The sequence below is a fragment of the Corapipo altera genome, unplaced genomic scaffold (genome assembly GCF_003945725.1).
Source record: "Corapipo altera isolate COAL_440 unplaced genomic scaffold, ASM394572v1 56, whole genome shotgun sequence".
Taxonomy (NCBI): domain Eukaryota; kingdom Metazoa; phylum Chordata; class Aves; order Passeriformes; family Pipridae; genus Corapipo; species Corapipo altera.
The window spans coordinates 6,063,328-6,078,781 of NW_020884896.1; the positions used below are offsets into that span (position 1 = coordinate 6,063,328).

The 15,454-nt window shown below is 48.7% G+C and overlaps 1 protein-coding gene across 1 annotated transcript; it reads right to left on the reverse strand.

The window, feature by feature from the left end:
- Positions 1-426: 426 nt before the first annotated feature.
- ACTR1A (ARP1 actin related protein 1 homolog A) lies at positions 427-15,138 on the reverse strand. Its single transcript, XM_027647893.1, has 11 exons — positions 15,001-15,138; positions 9,420-9,484; positions 8,449-8,524; positions 7,640-7,765; positions 6,745-6,869; positions 6,214-6,430; positions 5,191-5,283; positions 4,293-4,467; positions 3,383-3,444; positions 2,973-3,013; positions 427-2,586 (listed from the first exon to the last, which is right to left on the reverse strand). The coding sequence occupies exons 1-11, from the start codon at positions 15,046-15,048 to the stop codon at positions 2,484-2,486; spliced, it is 1,131 nt and encodes a 376-aa protein (XP_027503694.1). The 5' UTR covers positions 15,049-15,138; the 3' UTR covers positions 427-2,483.
- Between the last annotated feature and the right edge of the window lie 316 nt (positions 15,139-15,454).

Genomic DNA, 15,454 nt, shown 5'->3' on the forward strand with positions numbered 1-15,454 from the left:
ACCTCTGCTGAGGACAAGGCACTGTGCCACCTTCCCAAGGCCCGCCCTGCCAGCACAGCTTGACGCGTTAGTTCTCTGCAAACACCCGGATGGCAACAGCTCCCCTCACAATGACAGTGGCATCACTGCCCTCGCCCCTACTCAGCCTGGGCTGCCCTTACTGCCTCCCTCAGTCCTGTCTGCAATGACACAGATCTCAGAGATAATGGTTGCAGAGGAGGGAGAGCAGCTTTGGACACCACAGCTGCAGCCCAGGAAGCTTCTAACTCAGCTCAAAAGCCAGGCCAGGAATGCAGTCCTGGACCAGAGATGGTGTCTCCTTGCGGAGTCTGGCCAGCAACAATTCTGCACAGGCAAGAGAAGAACGCAAGTTATTACCTCCTTAAAACTGCAAATGTGGGAACATGAGGCCAGGAGGCTTGAGGGTTGTATATGAATGATTTTATTTAAGTATGCTGGGCACCACCAGGCAACATGGTTTGGACAGTGTGCGAGGGAACAGTCAGGCAGACCAAACGCACGCTAGACTGGATACAGCACCGTTCTGTCCAGTCACTGCAGGTTACAAAATGGAGCATTGCTGCTGCAAGGCCAGCAGAGGGGCTGGGGGGGATGGAGAGCACTGGCACTGCCTGGCGCACATTGTCATGGAACCAAGAGGGGTTGGCTGCCTCCCCTCTGTGTGCTGCAGCAAACCAGCAAGAAAGGAACTGATTTTCCAACAGAAGGCTGAGCACTGACGATTCTTGCTTAAAAAACAGTCTGCTCTGATGGGAGTAGGTGAACAAGCAGCCTGGCCTCAGCTGGGAAAGATCACCACAACTGCCTGCCTACAGCCTCTGAGCCCACTGGTGAGCCCCAAGAATGTGGTTCCTGCAGTGGCAACCACCTGCTGCTTACATTTGTCTCAGCTGGGGGCTTACCCTCACCCCTGTGGCAGTCCTCCAGCTCTTATGCCATTTCTGTGCCCAGGAGCGTCCCCAAGGTGATGTTTGGTGATGAACAGAAAGGAAGGAACTGCCACCAAGCAACTCCCGCTCCACTGCTACTGCCAGGTTCTGCAGAAAACTAACAATGGGGGGGGGGGGGGGGAAGCACCGAAAAATGCACAAGAAAAACCTAAAGGGGAAACAGTGGCATGCCCCAACACAAGCGGGTCTGCAGGCTGCCCATGGCTGTTAGAGCAGTAGAAGCAAAGCAGTCACCAGGTGAGCAGAAAGGCACCGCAGTGCAGCAGAACACAGCCAGCATGACAGCTTCCTGCTCACAACCAACCTCCTGGTGGAGCTAATTGTCCTCTCCTTTGGTGCACTCCTAGAGAACAGCGAGGGGTGGTGGTGCAGGGCTGGCCGTTCCGCTAAGCGTGTGTGCGGTGCGCAGTGCGAACATCGAACACCTGGGTGACAGGTGTTTAAAGAAGACCCAAAGCATAATTCCCAGGTGCTGTGGTCAGTATTTGAGATATCCTCAGACATTTCAATAAATAAAACAATTTTTACATTACAATGCACCTTCCCAATTATTATTTTGCCCCAGAATGGATAAAGTACACAAGAGTTATGCCTGGCTGTGAATACATGCTCCCTTTGCCCTGACATGGCAGGAAGGAGGGAAACAGCCTCGACTCTTACAAAGAACACGAGAAGTCAGCACTGTAAATCTTGGCAGGTTGAGGGGGAACACACAAGTGCCTTCACGCCCATTCTGGGGCACTTGCTTCCAGAGGAGAAAAGGTATTTAAAACAAGATACGAGAGAATAACCGTCTAGTACAACGATAGCTGATTAGATTTGCTTTGTTCTACTCCATGCAATACAAACTAAGTCCTATCGCCAACTTCTCCAGCTGTGGTGCAGACCCCACATCAGGCTAAGAAGTTACACACGCATACACGCACTCACACACCAAAAACAGTGGGGGCAAATGGGCTTAACTGTTGAGAATGTGCTTTCTCTTAATAAAAAATATATTAAAAACAACTTCAAAAACCTACTTATGGAGAAGACACTGCTAAAGAAGGAAGTAGCTATGGGGTCTCAGCTATGTGTTTCCAGACAATCCAGGCATTGCAGTTAGGCTGACTGAAGCCTGCATGAGCAGTCTGCAGTGGTTGGCTCCCTTCTGGCTTGCCAGGCAGTTTCTATGAGCTGTTCCCTTTGTTTTTGCTTGTTTGTTTTACAGTGACAGATGTGATTGTGATACGGAAAATAAAGGACTGAAATGAAAAAGGAATGGGCCGTTCTGGAGAAATTCAGATTGGTACTTTCTCCTTTCCATTAGAAAAAAAAAAACAAAAACCAACAAAAAAAATAAAATAAAAAAGTTAGTAGTACTAATACAACCCTCCTGCTGCTGTCGTCTTTGCTCAGTGACATCGGGGCATGCTGGCGCACACACACACACACAGGCAGCTCTCAGACACTCAGACTCAGAAAAGCGAGTTTAAGTGAGTCTTCGGAGGAGACTGAGGACAGGTCCCAGGGCTAGAAGGTTTTTCGGTGGATGGCACGAGCTCCATCTTCTTCATATTCCTTTTTCGAAACCCACATTTTCTTAAAGGTGTCCAGAGAGGCCAGGATAGAGCCACTGGGGAGAGACAGGCATGCTATGGGTTAGAGGAAAACTTTGGGGGCACTCTCATCGTACCACTGCAGAGATGGGCTGTTTCTATCATGACACTTGCCCATGTGAGAAAGGTGCTGAGGCTCACAGTTACCTGTGACAGAAACGCTCTCTGCACAGTCACTCCCTCTCCTGCTATCCGCAAACGTGCTGGCACTACAGAGCCTGGCACCACACGACCCCTCCCACATGACCTGCTGACTGCTGCTCCAGGAACACACTGAAAATCACCCAGCTGAGCAACAAAACCCTCCTGACACACAGCACCAGGAGGGACAACAGCATCGGAGACAATGGGCTGCCTCTCCCCAGTCCCCTCCCACAGCAAGTCGTTGCTGTGCAGTACATACCCAATCCATGTGGAATACAATCTCTCCTGAGGAGCCGATATCTGGGAGAAAGAGAGAATCAGTCAGTACCTTCCTGAGCTCCAGTCTGCTCTCCCTGACACACTGCCCCTACTTTGTTCAGCTAACGCCTGGCAAACACAGATATGATCTCTCCCAACAGAAGGACACCTGGGCAGTCCCCCCAAAACAGGCCTTGTGGTCCAGGATCCTGGACAGGGGTCATGTTGTCAGAGAAGCCACCTACTCAGTGATGAAACCAAACTGGTTTTCATCACAACAGCAAATTGGTGGGCTGTCCCAGTCAAGTCATTTCTGGTTCAAAGCAAATGGCAGCTGCACTCTCAACAAGGTTCTTTCAAGGTCACAGAACAACACAGGTAGTAGTGTTAAACACAAGAGATTGCTCCTACCCTTATTTTGACGTCCTTCGGAGCTAGTTTCTTCACTTCACTCAACAGCCTGTCACCAAAGCCTACACAAGACAAAATGTGTAATGTGAGCACCTCAGCAAAATCCCAGGTTCCATCCACTAACAATGTGGACATGTCCTGTGTAGCCCTGCTCAAATATCCCACTCCAGATCTTACAGAGAGACTAAGTTTGGGGAGGCACATAACACAGCCAGTGAGAGAATGGGATTTTGTCTCACTGAGATGTCAAACACTGGCACAATGGGCTCTCCCTCAGCAGCAACTTGAGTCAAGCAAACAAGGTTTTTAGCTAGGACCTCCTCCTTCCCTAGGCATTCCTCCTCTGTACAGCCCATTTTTACAGGGAGTTGAATGGGAAGACCAGGACCTATTTGGAGATGTCAACCTGTGGATAACAGACTGATGGGTTCTAGCAGAGGGTTATCTTTAGGTCAGTGAGTACCAGCTGAGCCCTGAGGGGATGGATAGAAACCTTTCTGCACACACACAGCCGACACTTCATGCAGGACCAGGACTGTTGGACTCTTTTGCACACTACAGACCTAAAGGAACCTTAGGAGATGCAAGAGCCTTTCAGGTACCTAGCCTCAAATATCGTGAGCTACAGCAAAAGTATTCAGTCCTGACACAGGCAGACACATTGGAGGAAAACAATAAAAGCTCTTAAGTCCAGGAAGTGATGTATGAGGGCAGAGGTGTCTAGCATACCCAGAAGACTGTGATGAGGACTCAGAAAAATCAGGCAGTAACTGCCCCAAGAGAGCAGAGTTCCCACAGTCCTCACCCCACAGGACAAGTTGGGTGATCTGGGTTATCTTCCCAGTTTCACATGAGAAGAAAGCAAAAGATCATGTATGTCACAGCCCACAGAAAGAGAAGAGGTAGGAACCTTTGAAAAGCGTGGATCCTCCAGACAGCACGATGTTGGAGAACAGCGTTCGCCTCAGGTCCATGTCTGACTTTTGAATGGCAAAAACGAGCACTTCATGGAGTCCTTCACATTCCTCCCCTATCAGGTCTGGCCGGAATAGGAGCTCTGGGGCTCGGAAACGGGCAGGGCCAATCTGTAAGAGAAGTTAGCACAGAGGGAAGAGAGCAATGCCTTCACTGCCTGCAGTTGGGCCTTCCTTTCTTAGGTGAAACTTCAGAGTAATGAAGTTTCCTGGACATTCATGCTGCATCACTAGAACCCAAGTGAATGCCAATACTGCTCCTGCAAAGGGCACCATTTCCATTCTGTAGATGAAAAGAGACAAAGAAGCTTGCTGAGCTCTATACAGTAGGTCACTAACAAAAAGGGAGCAAATCCAGCCCTGGTACTGGAGGTAAGACCTGTATTTCTTCTCCTTCAACTATTCTATAGTGGGCTCAGTCTTCTGAGGAATATTCCTAACTCACTAATCAAAGCAACTGTTCCTGCACAGAAAACAATTCTAGGCAGGGGAAAAGCCACAAATAAAACCACTGCTGAATTTAGTGAGCTGACAACCACCCACACTCCACAAATGATCTGCATAAAGTTTTGCTAGATCAGAGCCTGCACTCAAACAGCTCATGGTCATGCTGCATCCTTACCCAGGACTTCCAGAAGTTGTTAAGGTTTCTCAAAATGTTTTCTTTCCCTAAAAATTCTAGTGTCCAGTTCAACAGCCTGGGATGAGTTCTGGTCTTTTAAAGTTATCCCCTGCCACCTAACACCACATGAAATTTCCCATCACTAGGTAGAAGGCTGCTCTGGAAGCCCTGTGCTTCACATGAGGAATTCTCCCAGGGTGGTCCTTACAAACCTCAATAGTGCTTCCATCTGGCAGGTAGTACTGAGCCTTCTCAGTCTCCAGAGTCTCATCCTTCTGCGGGTTTATTGACAGGTAGCAGGCACGCTGGAGAGGAAACAGTCAGGGAGAGGGAGATGATAACCCATATACCTCTGGTAAAATATTTTTCTCACTAATAATCAAAATCCATGTATCCCTTTAGGGAGACCAATTTCAACAGAATTTTGTGTTGAAGAACTGACATTTTGGGCTCACATCAGGTAAAATACCTTGCAATATCCCAGCCTGGTGGTCCCTACCTGCCACAGATTTTGCAGACCCTTGCCCTGAAGGGTAAACAAACGCTAGTGAAAGACATCAGACCCAGAGAAACTGCAGCACAGATAAACGCAAAATGGATTCTAAACCACCAGCCCATCTTCACCTCCATGTTAACAGCCCCTCAATAGTGATTAATGTGACCTTGACTATAACTCACCCAGAATACAGGATGGCTGAGGTTGCAAGGGACATCTGCAGGTCATCCTGTCCACTCACCTTGTTCAAGAAAGGTCCCCTACAGCTGGCTGTGTGGGACCATGTCCAGGTGGCTTTTTAACATCACAAAGGATGGAGACTCCGCAACCCTCTGGACAACCTGTGCCAGCACTTGATTACCCTCACGCTAAAAAAGTCTATGTTCAGACAGAACCTCCTGTGCTTCAGTTTGTGCATCTTGTCCTATTACTGGACATCACTGAAACGAGCCTGGCTCTGTTTTCTCTGCAGCCTCCCTTCAGACATTTATATACATTGATGAGACCCTCCCCAACCATCTCTTCTCATGGTTCAACAGTCCAAGCTCTCTCAGCCTTTCTACACACAACAGATGTTCCAGTCCTTTAATCATCTTAGTGACCCTAGACTCCCCCAGGTAGATAATGGAGTTAGGTGCAGAGCTCAGTAGGCTGGCACTTCCCGCCAGATTCCACAAGCCACAACTTCCCTTGAGAAGAAATACCCGCTTGGATAAAGAGAAACAAGACAGGGCATCACCTCCTTGATGGTCTTGACAATCTCAAACTCAGAGGTGGTATGGAAGTCATAGCCTTCCTTCCGGAGATAGAGGCGCAGGAAGCGTGAGACATCGCGGCCAGCGATGTCAATCCGCATGATGGAGTGGGGCATGGCAAAGCCTTCGTAGATGGGAACCGCGTGAGTAACGCCATCCCCGGAGTCCAGCACCACTCCTGTGGTCCTCCCGGTCGCGTAGCTACACAGGGACAAAGGGTCAAGTCAGAACAAGCAACTCAAAGTGAGCCCAAGCACGCAGCACATCCACACTCAACTCAGGGAGAAGAGATTTCACATGAACAGAGGCTAAAAAAACCATCAAAAACTGAGTTCTCATCACAGTTCAGCAAAGTCCTGAAAACTCTCCATTACAGAAACTGAGTTTCAGTTCTTACATGAAAAGGGGACAAGTCAGACATCAGTGAGATCTTCTACAGGTTTTTTTTGGTTCGTGAAAGAATGGATTTCACGGCAACATTCCACAAACACAAATCGAAGACGAAAGACACTTACAGGCTAAGCACAGCTTGCATGGAGATGAACAGTGCTGGCACATTGAAGGTCTCAAAAAACACCTCAGCGGCACGCTCTCTGTTCTTGCGCGGGTTTAGGGGGGCTTCCGTCAGCAGCACAGGATGCTGGCAAAGAGAAGAAGGAGCTGGGCTGCAATAACCAGGAGGCAGCTAGGGGTGTGTTCCTGAAAATTTCTGCTTATTTATTCACTTTTGGAACCACTGGTGCAAGAGGACAGGTAGAAAGGAATCATTTCAGCTACTGAGTTGTATTAGACTGTGAATAATCTTGATTAGGTTGGAAGACCAGCAGGGTTCTGGTTTAATTGCTAGGAATCATACTCTGTGAGTAACTCTGCCCCATGACGGACAAACAAGACTCTCAGTGGCAGAAGTCAGTCAGATTAGCCAAAATACACACACCCTAAGAAAGGGTGAAGGCACATGGTCTTAGTACGAGCAGACAGAAATATTCCTATTCCACTTATACAACTTATACTCTCAGACATGTAATAATCTTTTGGTCAAATCCTTCCAGACCACAGGTGTGTGGTTTTCTCCTTCCTCACTTCAAATCATGTCACTGCTGAGTGGATATGCCTGATGTGCAGGCAGAACAGGAAAGGTTAGAAGCACTTGGCCTAGAGCACAATCATTAGAGAGTGTGAATAGAAAATGTGAAAGGCAGATTTTCAGTCAGGCCAGAACATCATATCAGGAGAGGAATTCTGCTTGGAACTTCTTGTGCAGCACCGCCCGAGAGGTGAAAGAACCTAATTTAACAACAGACACACATTTAGAGAGAAGGGCAAAGGAAAAGTCCCAGAGTTCCAAGGCTCCTGGTGTTACACATGCACTGAATGACACCTGTGCTGTTACATAACGAGGTCTCTCACCTCCTCTGAGAACGTCTGAAGCTGGTCTTTAGAATACACATACTGCCAGATGCGCTCCATGTCGTTCCAGTCCTTCACTATGCCATGCTCCATCGGGTATCGGATCGCAAGGAGACCTCTGTGCTCCTGAGCAAACAGAAAGGACAAGAGAACATCAAAAAACTCACATTTCTGAGCCCTGTGACTATGATTTAATGTCAGACTCAACTTGAGTTTGCATTCCACTACAAAATAACTTATCTCTATCATACAGGGAAAAACCTGACAATTAATCACAAACATCTCTCCCAGAGAAGTATTCACAAGATTAGACAAGGCCTTTTTATAACAAGTAGAAAGGTCTGACATTTGCAGAGCACATTCCATCCTAACACTTTTCAAGCCAACACACAGACACCTATCAAATGGTGGTACTGGGGAATGCACTTCAGAGGGCTCACAAGAAGTGTGAGACAACATGACTACGTGCTGACAGAAACAGAACTGTGGAAAGCAAGCTTCATGTCCATGCCAGGGAGATAAAGGCAATCAAGTAGGGTCCATTTCTAAAGTTCCCATTCAAAAAGATGGGGATGTAATGATACAGACCTAGAAGTAGCCTAGAAAAAAAAACCAGAGAGATACAGAAGGTCTTGGAAACGAGGTCTGTGGTCAGCAGATTGGCACAAGAATTTCATGAAGCTTCCCACTTCACCCTGGACACACTTAGAAGTGACAATCTGTTCTGTTCTTCAGAACATGGAACACAGCCCCTCCTTACAGCATCATACAGAGATATATGGAGAAGTAGAGTGTACAGATGTTCTTACCTCTGCCTTTGGACCAATGAAAATGTCCCCTTCTAAAGCACCAGCCATAACACGAACGTGCTTTGGTCTGCCCACACTGGAACAGAGACAAGAGTATAAATGTTTCTACAGAGGGCTCAGATGCACCAAAGCATCATGTACTCCGTGTTCCTCTCTGTCCTAACCACACTCTCTAAAGCAATGGGTGGGTCTGGGGGCACTACCAGGTGCAGACAAACCCAGGTTTGCTCGAAGCTAATCTCAGAATCAGAGGTGAAGAGAACAGATTGTAGAGAGTTTTGAATTGTTGGGACACAAGCCATCTGAGTCTGGCCACATTTTTGCTGATGACTCAGGATTTACCTGTTCCAATTGTGCCCAGGATGAAAATGGCTAGACTGAGCAACTGTCTGAGCTGACAGATCCACATGATCTCAGGCAGGCTTCTGAGATTAGACATTTCTGGTCCCATACCCCACCACCTCCTACAGATCACACTGCTTAGAACACAAATTAAAAATTACTCATTAAAAATCTACTCCACTGAAAATAAAAGCCAGTGACTAATTAGAGTTTTTGATCCAGCAGTCTTCATCCTGGCAAAACTCTCAGAAAACTTCCAAGGAAGTCTGTCAGGAATCAAGATACCGGACCACCAAAGAAATATAGAGGTCTTCACACCTCTCATCCCAGCTTTGACTTTTTCCAGGTCCTTTTCCTTATGTCTACAGTCTAAAGAATCCTACAGGTTTGGTTGTGTGTTGTACCTGACAAAGTGATAAGTCATCTTTTATGATGTGTGTGTCCCCCCAAAAATCTCAAAGTACTTAATAGCAGAGATCTCCTCTCCCTGATGCTTCTTTGCAGTAGGCAGAAAAGAATAATTCATTTCTCCAACTACAAAACTGGACCAGAGAATTGGTACAGAGTACTATGTATCAGAGAATTGGTACACAGTACTAAGAACTTACCAAGACCAGCAGAATACTTACTAGTTGGGAAAGCAGTATTTTGGTATTTGATCACCTGCAAAACCTGCTTTAATCACACCCGAGCCCTGTGGGAGCAAGAGACAAATGCATGAGCTTATCATTCACTCCATCATCCTCATAAGTTTTAGAGGAGTAGCAAAGTACATCAGCACTGCCAGGTCCCTTCCTTTCTACTTGGAATAAAGCTCCCTAGGGACTGACTCTTTGGGCAGGGTTGGGAATGGGAAGTGGCAGCTTGGCCACTGGAGGGGTGTGACAGGCAGCAACACATCAAACAATATCAGCACAACCAGCTGGGCCCTGGCACTGCTCCATGCACACACCCAGACACTGCTCTGTACAGACCTTCTACCCAGCGCTACTGTGAGAAACGCAGGAGGCTGAATCCATGCTCCACAGTTTTCTATCCATCTCAGATACTCTCTGGGTGGAGGAGAGTACTCCAGAAAGCTAGGGAAGTGCAACTGAACCCTGCCAGCTTCAGGGGGTGTTGGGAGGATGATGGTTACAGGCCTCTCAGAAGTAAATTTGGAAAGGATGGAGGGAAGGTGGATAAAGTCAGAGAAGGGAGCAGGAAAGGACTGTGGGAAACAGGTTGAGTGGGGACTAGGGAAAAGAAGATCAAATGGTAGATAAACTAGCTAACACTAAGGAGGCAGGCCATAGAAACGTGGTCAGAAAAGACACTGGAAACCAACCCAGCCCGGTGTCTGGAAAGGACAAAGGTGTTGGTCAGACTGCAAAGGAAAAGGCTGGAGGTAGGAATGCAGCTGATGGAATATGGCTTGTTCAAAAGGAATAAGGAAGAAGAGATGAGGCATGGCAGTCAGTAAGGCACAAATCCAAGGAGCCTTGTACAACATTCAAAGCAGCAAACACAGAGTGGGTAAAACCAGCCACAGTGAGGCCCTGGTAGGGAGTCAGTGCCAGGCATCTGGCCTTGCAGCTCCCATCCCTGTCCAGAAGCACCCTGGAAACCCCATCATCAACTTGGATCTGTGCTGACTCCTTCCCCTCCTCCATTTCCTCTCCCTGCACAAGGGAATGACATCTTGAAACAATGAGCAGCTTGCAGGAACACCCAAGTTTGGTAAGGAGCAGATTTTCATAGGATCTCCTCAGATAAGCCATTTCACTGTTAATCCCAGACTATCATGGCAGCAAACTCTTCTGCAGAAAGAGAAGCAATTCTGCTTTACCCCATACTGGGAGCAAAGTGTGTGAGTTTGCACTGAAAGCTGTGACCTGTGAAGTGCTTGTTCACTCTCAAGGGTTCTGCAGCAGGACTGCTCTGTTTTTGAGGCCAAAAAGACATTTTGGCTGCCCCACAGCATTTTAAAATGAGTGGTAACACAGCTCCTCTGTAGCTTTCTGCTTCTCACCACCTCTGCATGGGTCAGAAGGCCGAGGCCACATGAGTTGCTCAGGGCCCTGCAAGTCAAGCCCTGGCTGCAGCGGTTCCGCCATCCCAGTGCCAGAGGTTACCAGCCAGAGCAGGCTCAGCAGAAAGGAATGTGGGGTGTCCCCAGTCTCTCCTGTTCACAGTCCAGCGCCTTCTTGCCAAGCTACTTCCATCAGCATTTTCAGCCGGGCTCTGCACGGAGCATGTGTGCTCTGTCACATGAGCCAGGGCGCTCCTGCCTTGAAACCACCAGAGTCAGGTTTGCCAGGACACATCTGTAGGAGATGAGTGTCAGGAACACTCTGCAGACCAGACCTAGCTAGTTATAAAGCATATGGAAGGTAGATTGCTTGAAATCTCGTCTCTTGATAAACACCTGCACCCAGACTGGCTCCAGGAACACACTCAAGCTGGCATCTGGGCAGGACTGCTCCCTCTTGGCAAGAGGGACTCAGCTCCAGTTGCATCCCAAGGTCTGCACTAACTGATACCAGTGTCAAACCGGCCTGTAAAGTGTTAAAAAGAGTTCCCTTGAGACAGACTCTCTTCTGGCTACTCCCTTCAAAGTGAAGCAAGGAATAAAACAAAATTACTGCTTTCATTTTTCTTATCATAGCTTATAAACAACTCTCTACCTGGGAAAGAGTACCATACTTTGTCAAGTCTCAGAGCAAACAAGCTGAATGCAATAACTTAACCACATCAGAATATTGCACTTCTTGAATATTTTATTCAAGATAATGACTGATCTTGCTGCCAGCACAGTCTGCTGCTGGGAACTGGTTTCAGGAGAACAATGATGTTCCTATTTTAATTTAGAGATTAAAACTTCCTTATGCTGGACCAAAAATTACCCAGCATGTCCTGCTGAGATTCCCAGCAAGTTATGTATTTTAAGATTTACATACTGAAGTTCAAAGTTAACTGAATGTGCCGGTAGTTCAGAACTCCTACTTGGAGTCACAAACAAGTGACTGCTTTGAATGTGGTACGATGGGGCTTCAACACAGTTGTGCTTCCAAGTGCCTGGGAATAAACCAAGCACAGCTGTTTGCTATCTCCGCACTACAAAGACCTGACAGCACTTTCTGACCTATTCAATTTTTCTTGAAAACGTTTTACTTCTTTGCAGATATGTGTGCACTGAGTAAATGTGTTTATTATAGACTATTTTGAGATTCCTACACAATGTGAAGAAAACATTTAAATTTTGAAATAACTCTGATTCGGAAAGTTTAAAGACCTGCTTTTCCATCTTTGTTTCAAATAAGAAAAAAACCCATGCGTCTCCCCTTCTGCTACAAACTCTGATTTACTAGAACTTAAAAGAAAATTTACAAATTTATATGCTTCCACCAGTAACTATCCTGCCTGAGCTTTCATCCAATTTTTTATTATTTATTTTTTTACTTTAATATGAGCAAAAAAATAAAAGAAGAAAAGCTAGATGTAAAATGTAAAGGTCAAGGAAGATAAATTCATGGAAAATTCCTGTGAGTACCATGAAGTAACTGAACATGCCTCATCCTCTGGCTCTGTAGCCAGTCAGTTATGGATTCACTCATCTTGATGCATGAATTTAAACGGAAATCACCAAGAGTCAATCTACTGCACAGCACTTTCTACGGAGAGTGCACGTTTATATTGTCATAAAACTCTTTTATTAGATACAGATTTTGTAAGATCAAGAACAAACCAAAGACACAACAGCCCTTACTGACAGCTCAGCTGCTTAAATGCCACCACTTAGACTACAAAGCCAAATTTTATCCTCTTTTTATGAAACAAGGGATAATTTCACAGAGGTCAAGGAATCTGCACTTTCTAAGGCCACCTTTGAACTACCTACATGTGCATAAGGTTCAGCAGGGCTCCCAAACCATACAGAGAGAGCTTCTGGGACTGCAAGACGAACACAACTCTTAAGAATTAGACAATGAAGAGCATTAAGGTTGTGCTGAGGTACAGCTCCAACCTCTCACTGTACATTACAAAACTCTCCCTGCTGAAAACCGGAACACTGTTTGGTAAAGGGAAGGGAAAAAATCCTCCTTGTTGAGTTTTTAGCTACATCCTTTAATGGCCTTTTGGAACACACAGATACTAGAGCACAGCTGGGACTGGAGGGGGTCGAGCTCGATCACCAGCTCACTATCTCATTTACCCCTTCCTACCCTCCCACACACACCTCTCTGAGGAAAAGCAGCAATGGAAGAGCCGTGGGAACGGCAGTACCTGCTCTGTGCAGCTCCACTTCCCATCCTGCCTGAACTCCAAAGAGTACCAAAAATGCAGAGTCACCACGATGCCCCTCTGCCCACAGCCTGCAAGTGTTCAAGGCAGATGTCACAACAACTGCTCCATTCTACTGCTTGTGCAGGGAGGGGAAGGGAGGGAGCTCACTTATCAGGGAGGTAAGAGGAAGAATTGGCTTTTATAAGACCAGCTGATAAAATGAGAAAAGACACAGAGTCAGCTGCTGGCACATGAGCCCTTCTTCAGCTCTGATGCAGGGGTGGCAATCATTGCGCTGAATAAGAGGACATGCTGAAATTAGATACAGGTTGTTACTGTGTGACCGTAGCTCCACAAACTCATCCTCACAGCACCAGAACGCCCAGAAATAACTTTAATGGTCAGCTAATCACTCGACAACACAGCAGGATCAGTGCTGCTCCAGTCATTTCTAAGAAAAAACACCCTAACACACTCTTTAATATCCTCAATAAAGGAGATACATGTTTTCCTCAACATGGTCAATTATACTGCTTAATCTCATTTTCCATTAGATGCTTTCCTTCAGTGTCTAACCTAAATCTCTCTGTTGTGATTCCAGGGAAAGAAACAATGCCAAAAGTGTATCAGAGAGCTCAATGCGTAGAGAGGAAATTGGGATCAAAAATAAAGAAGGGGTCAGAAGAATAACTGGGTTGATCCGAGAACACCTAAAATCACTCACTTTATGGGGACATAAAGCAATAAATTGAGAAGTGCCAGGCTAGCAGGTCCACATGTCATACAGTAAAAAGATTCAGCAGAAATTAAGCTTTTGGAGAAAGAACGGAGCACAATACTGACCCTTCAAAACAACAAAATCTGAATCCCTGGCAGTAGAGGTCAGAAGGGAGGAGCATGGATTTGTGACTCACTACACTGGAGGAGGTTCCCTCCAAGATACGCCCTCCCACCCTTTCCTGGATGGTCCTGCCTCCTGGGAGGCCAGCTTGGATGAGGCAAATCAGAACTGGACCCAGAAGTACCAGGCATGGAATCACTGTCATTCATCTCCAGCCGAGCTACTGCCGACACAGGTGCATGTCTGCTTTGTGCTAATGAGCAGTATCATCAGCTCGGAGCAGCCATCTGCAACACCGCACCACGCTGTCAAACTACAGCTGATGCAATCCGTGCTGGGAGCAGATCCTTCAGGAGCACGGAAATCCAGGCCTTGGGAGCGGCACTCCCCTGCTGTGGCCGCCCTGCTGGATGCACTGGAGGAAGTGCAGTACTGGGGGTGTATCCCCCTCCGCTGAGGCTGTGATGGGGACCTGGATGCAGGGCTCCACGCCCCGCACAGGCCACAGGAGGCGCGGGGACCCCCAGAGCGCGTGGGGGTCCACCCAAGGCCTGACAGGATCCCGCTGGACCCCCGGCCATATCCCGCCGCAGAGCACGCCGGGAGTGCGGCCACAGCCTGGCCCAGCACCCCCATTGTCCCCCCGGCACAAAGAGCGGCGGGGCGGGGCCGGGGCAGCCCCGCGTGACTGACAGCCCCCACTGCCAATGAGCGCAGGTGCTGCCGCGGCGGTCCCGCCCCGCTCCGGCAGGTACCAGCGGGTCGCCCCGCTGACTGACAGCCTCCGCAGCCAATGGGGGCGCGCCGCCCCTCCCCGCCAGTGGTAGCCCGGCGGTGGCGGGGGCTGCGCCCCCCAAAGCGGGGCAGCGGCCCCGCCGCGGGTGACTGGCAGCCGCCCCAGCCAATCTCGGCGCGCCGAGGCGCGGCGGCCCCGCCCCCCGAGGACGCCGTGCGGCGCTCTGCGAGGGCCAGAGGCGGCGGCCGGGCCGGTCGGGGGGGGGGGGGGGCGGCGGCGGGCGGGGCGCGGCCAGCCCCGATGACAAAGGGATTGCGGGCCCTCCCCGCTACCCCCGGTCCCGGGACGCGCGGGCGGCTGCACTCACGTTGTCTATCACGACGGGCTGGTTTGCTATCACGTCGTAGGACTCCATGGCGAGGACCCGCCGCAGCCGCCCGTCAGGGAGCAACAGCCCAGCCCTCGGCGGCGCACGCGCGGAGCGGGAGCGCGGCGCCGGCTGGGTGATGTATTCCCGCGGCCGCGCTGCGTGCCGGGAGTTGTAGTCCGGCGCAAAGCGACGCTCGGTGATACTACATTCCTGTCGCGGAGCATGCCGGGAGTTGTAGTCCGGCGCCGGGAGAGGGGCGCGCCAGGAGGCGGAGTGCGGAAAAAGGAAGCGCTCCGGACACATCCACGGCCGGGAAACCGATGGATGTTGCGGTCCAAGGGGGAACTGGGCACTTCCACCAAAAACACTACATCACAATTGGCGGGTTTCCACCTAATAGATTTTTGCACGCTAATTTTTTCTAATAAGAAGGGAGAAAAAGGTGATCCCA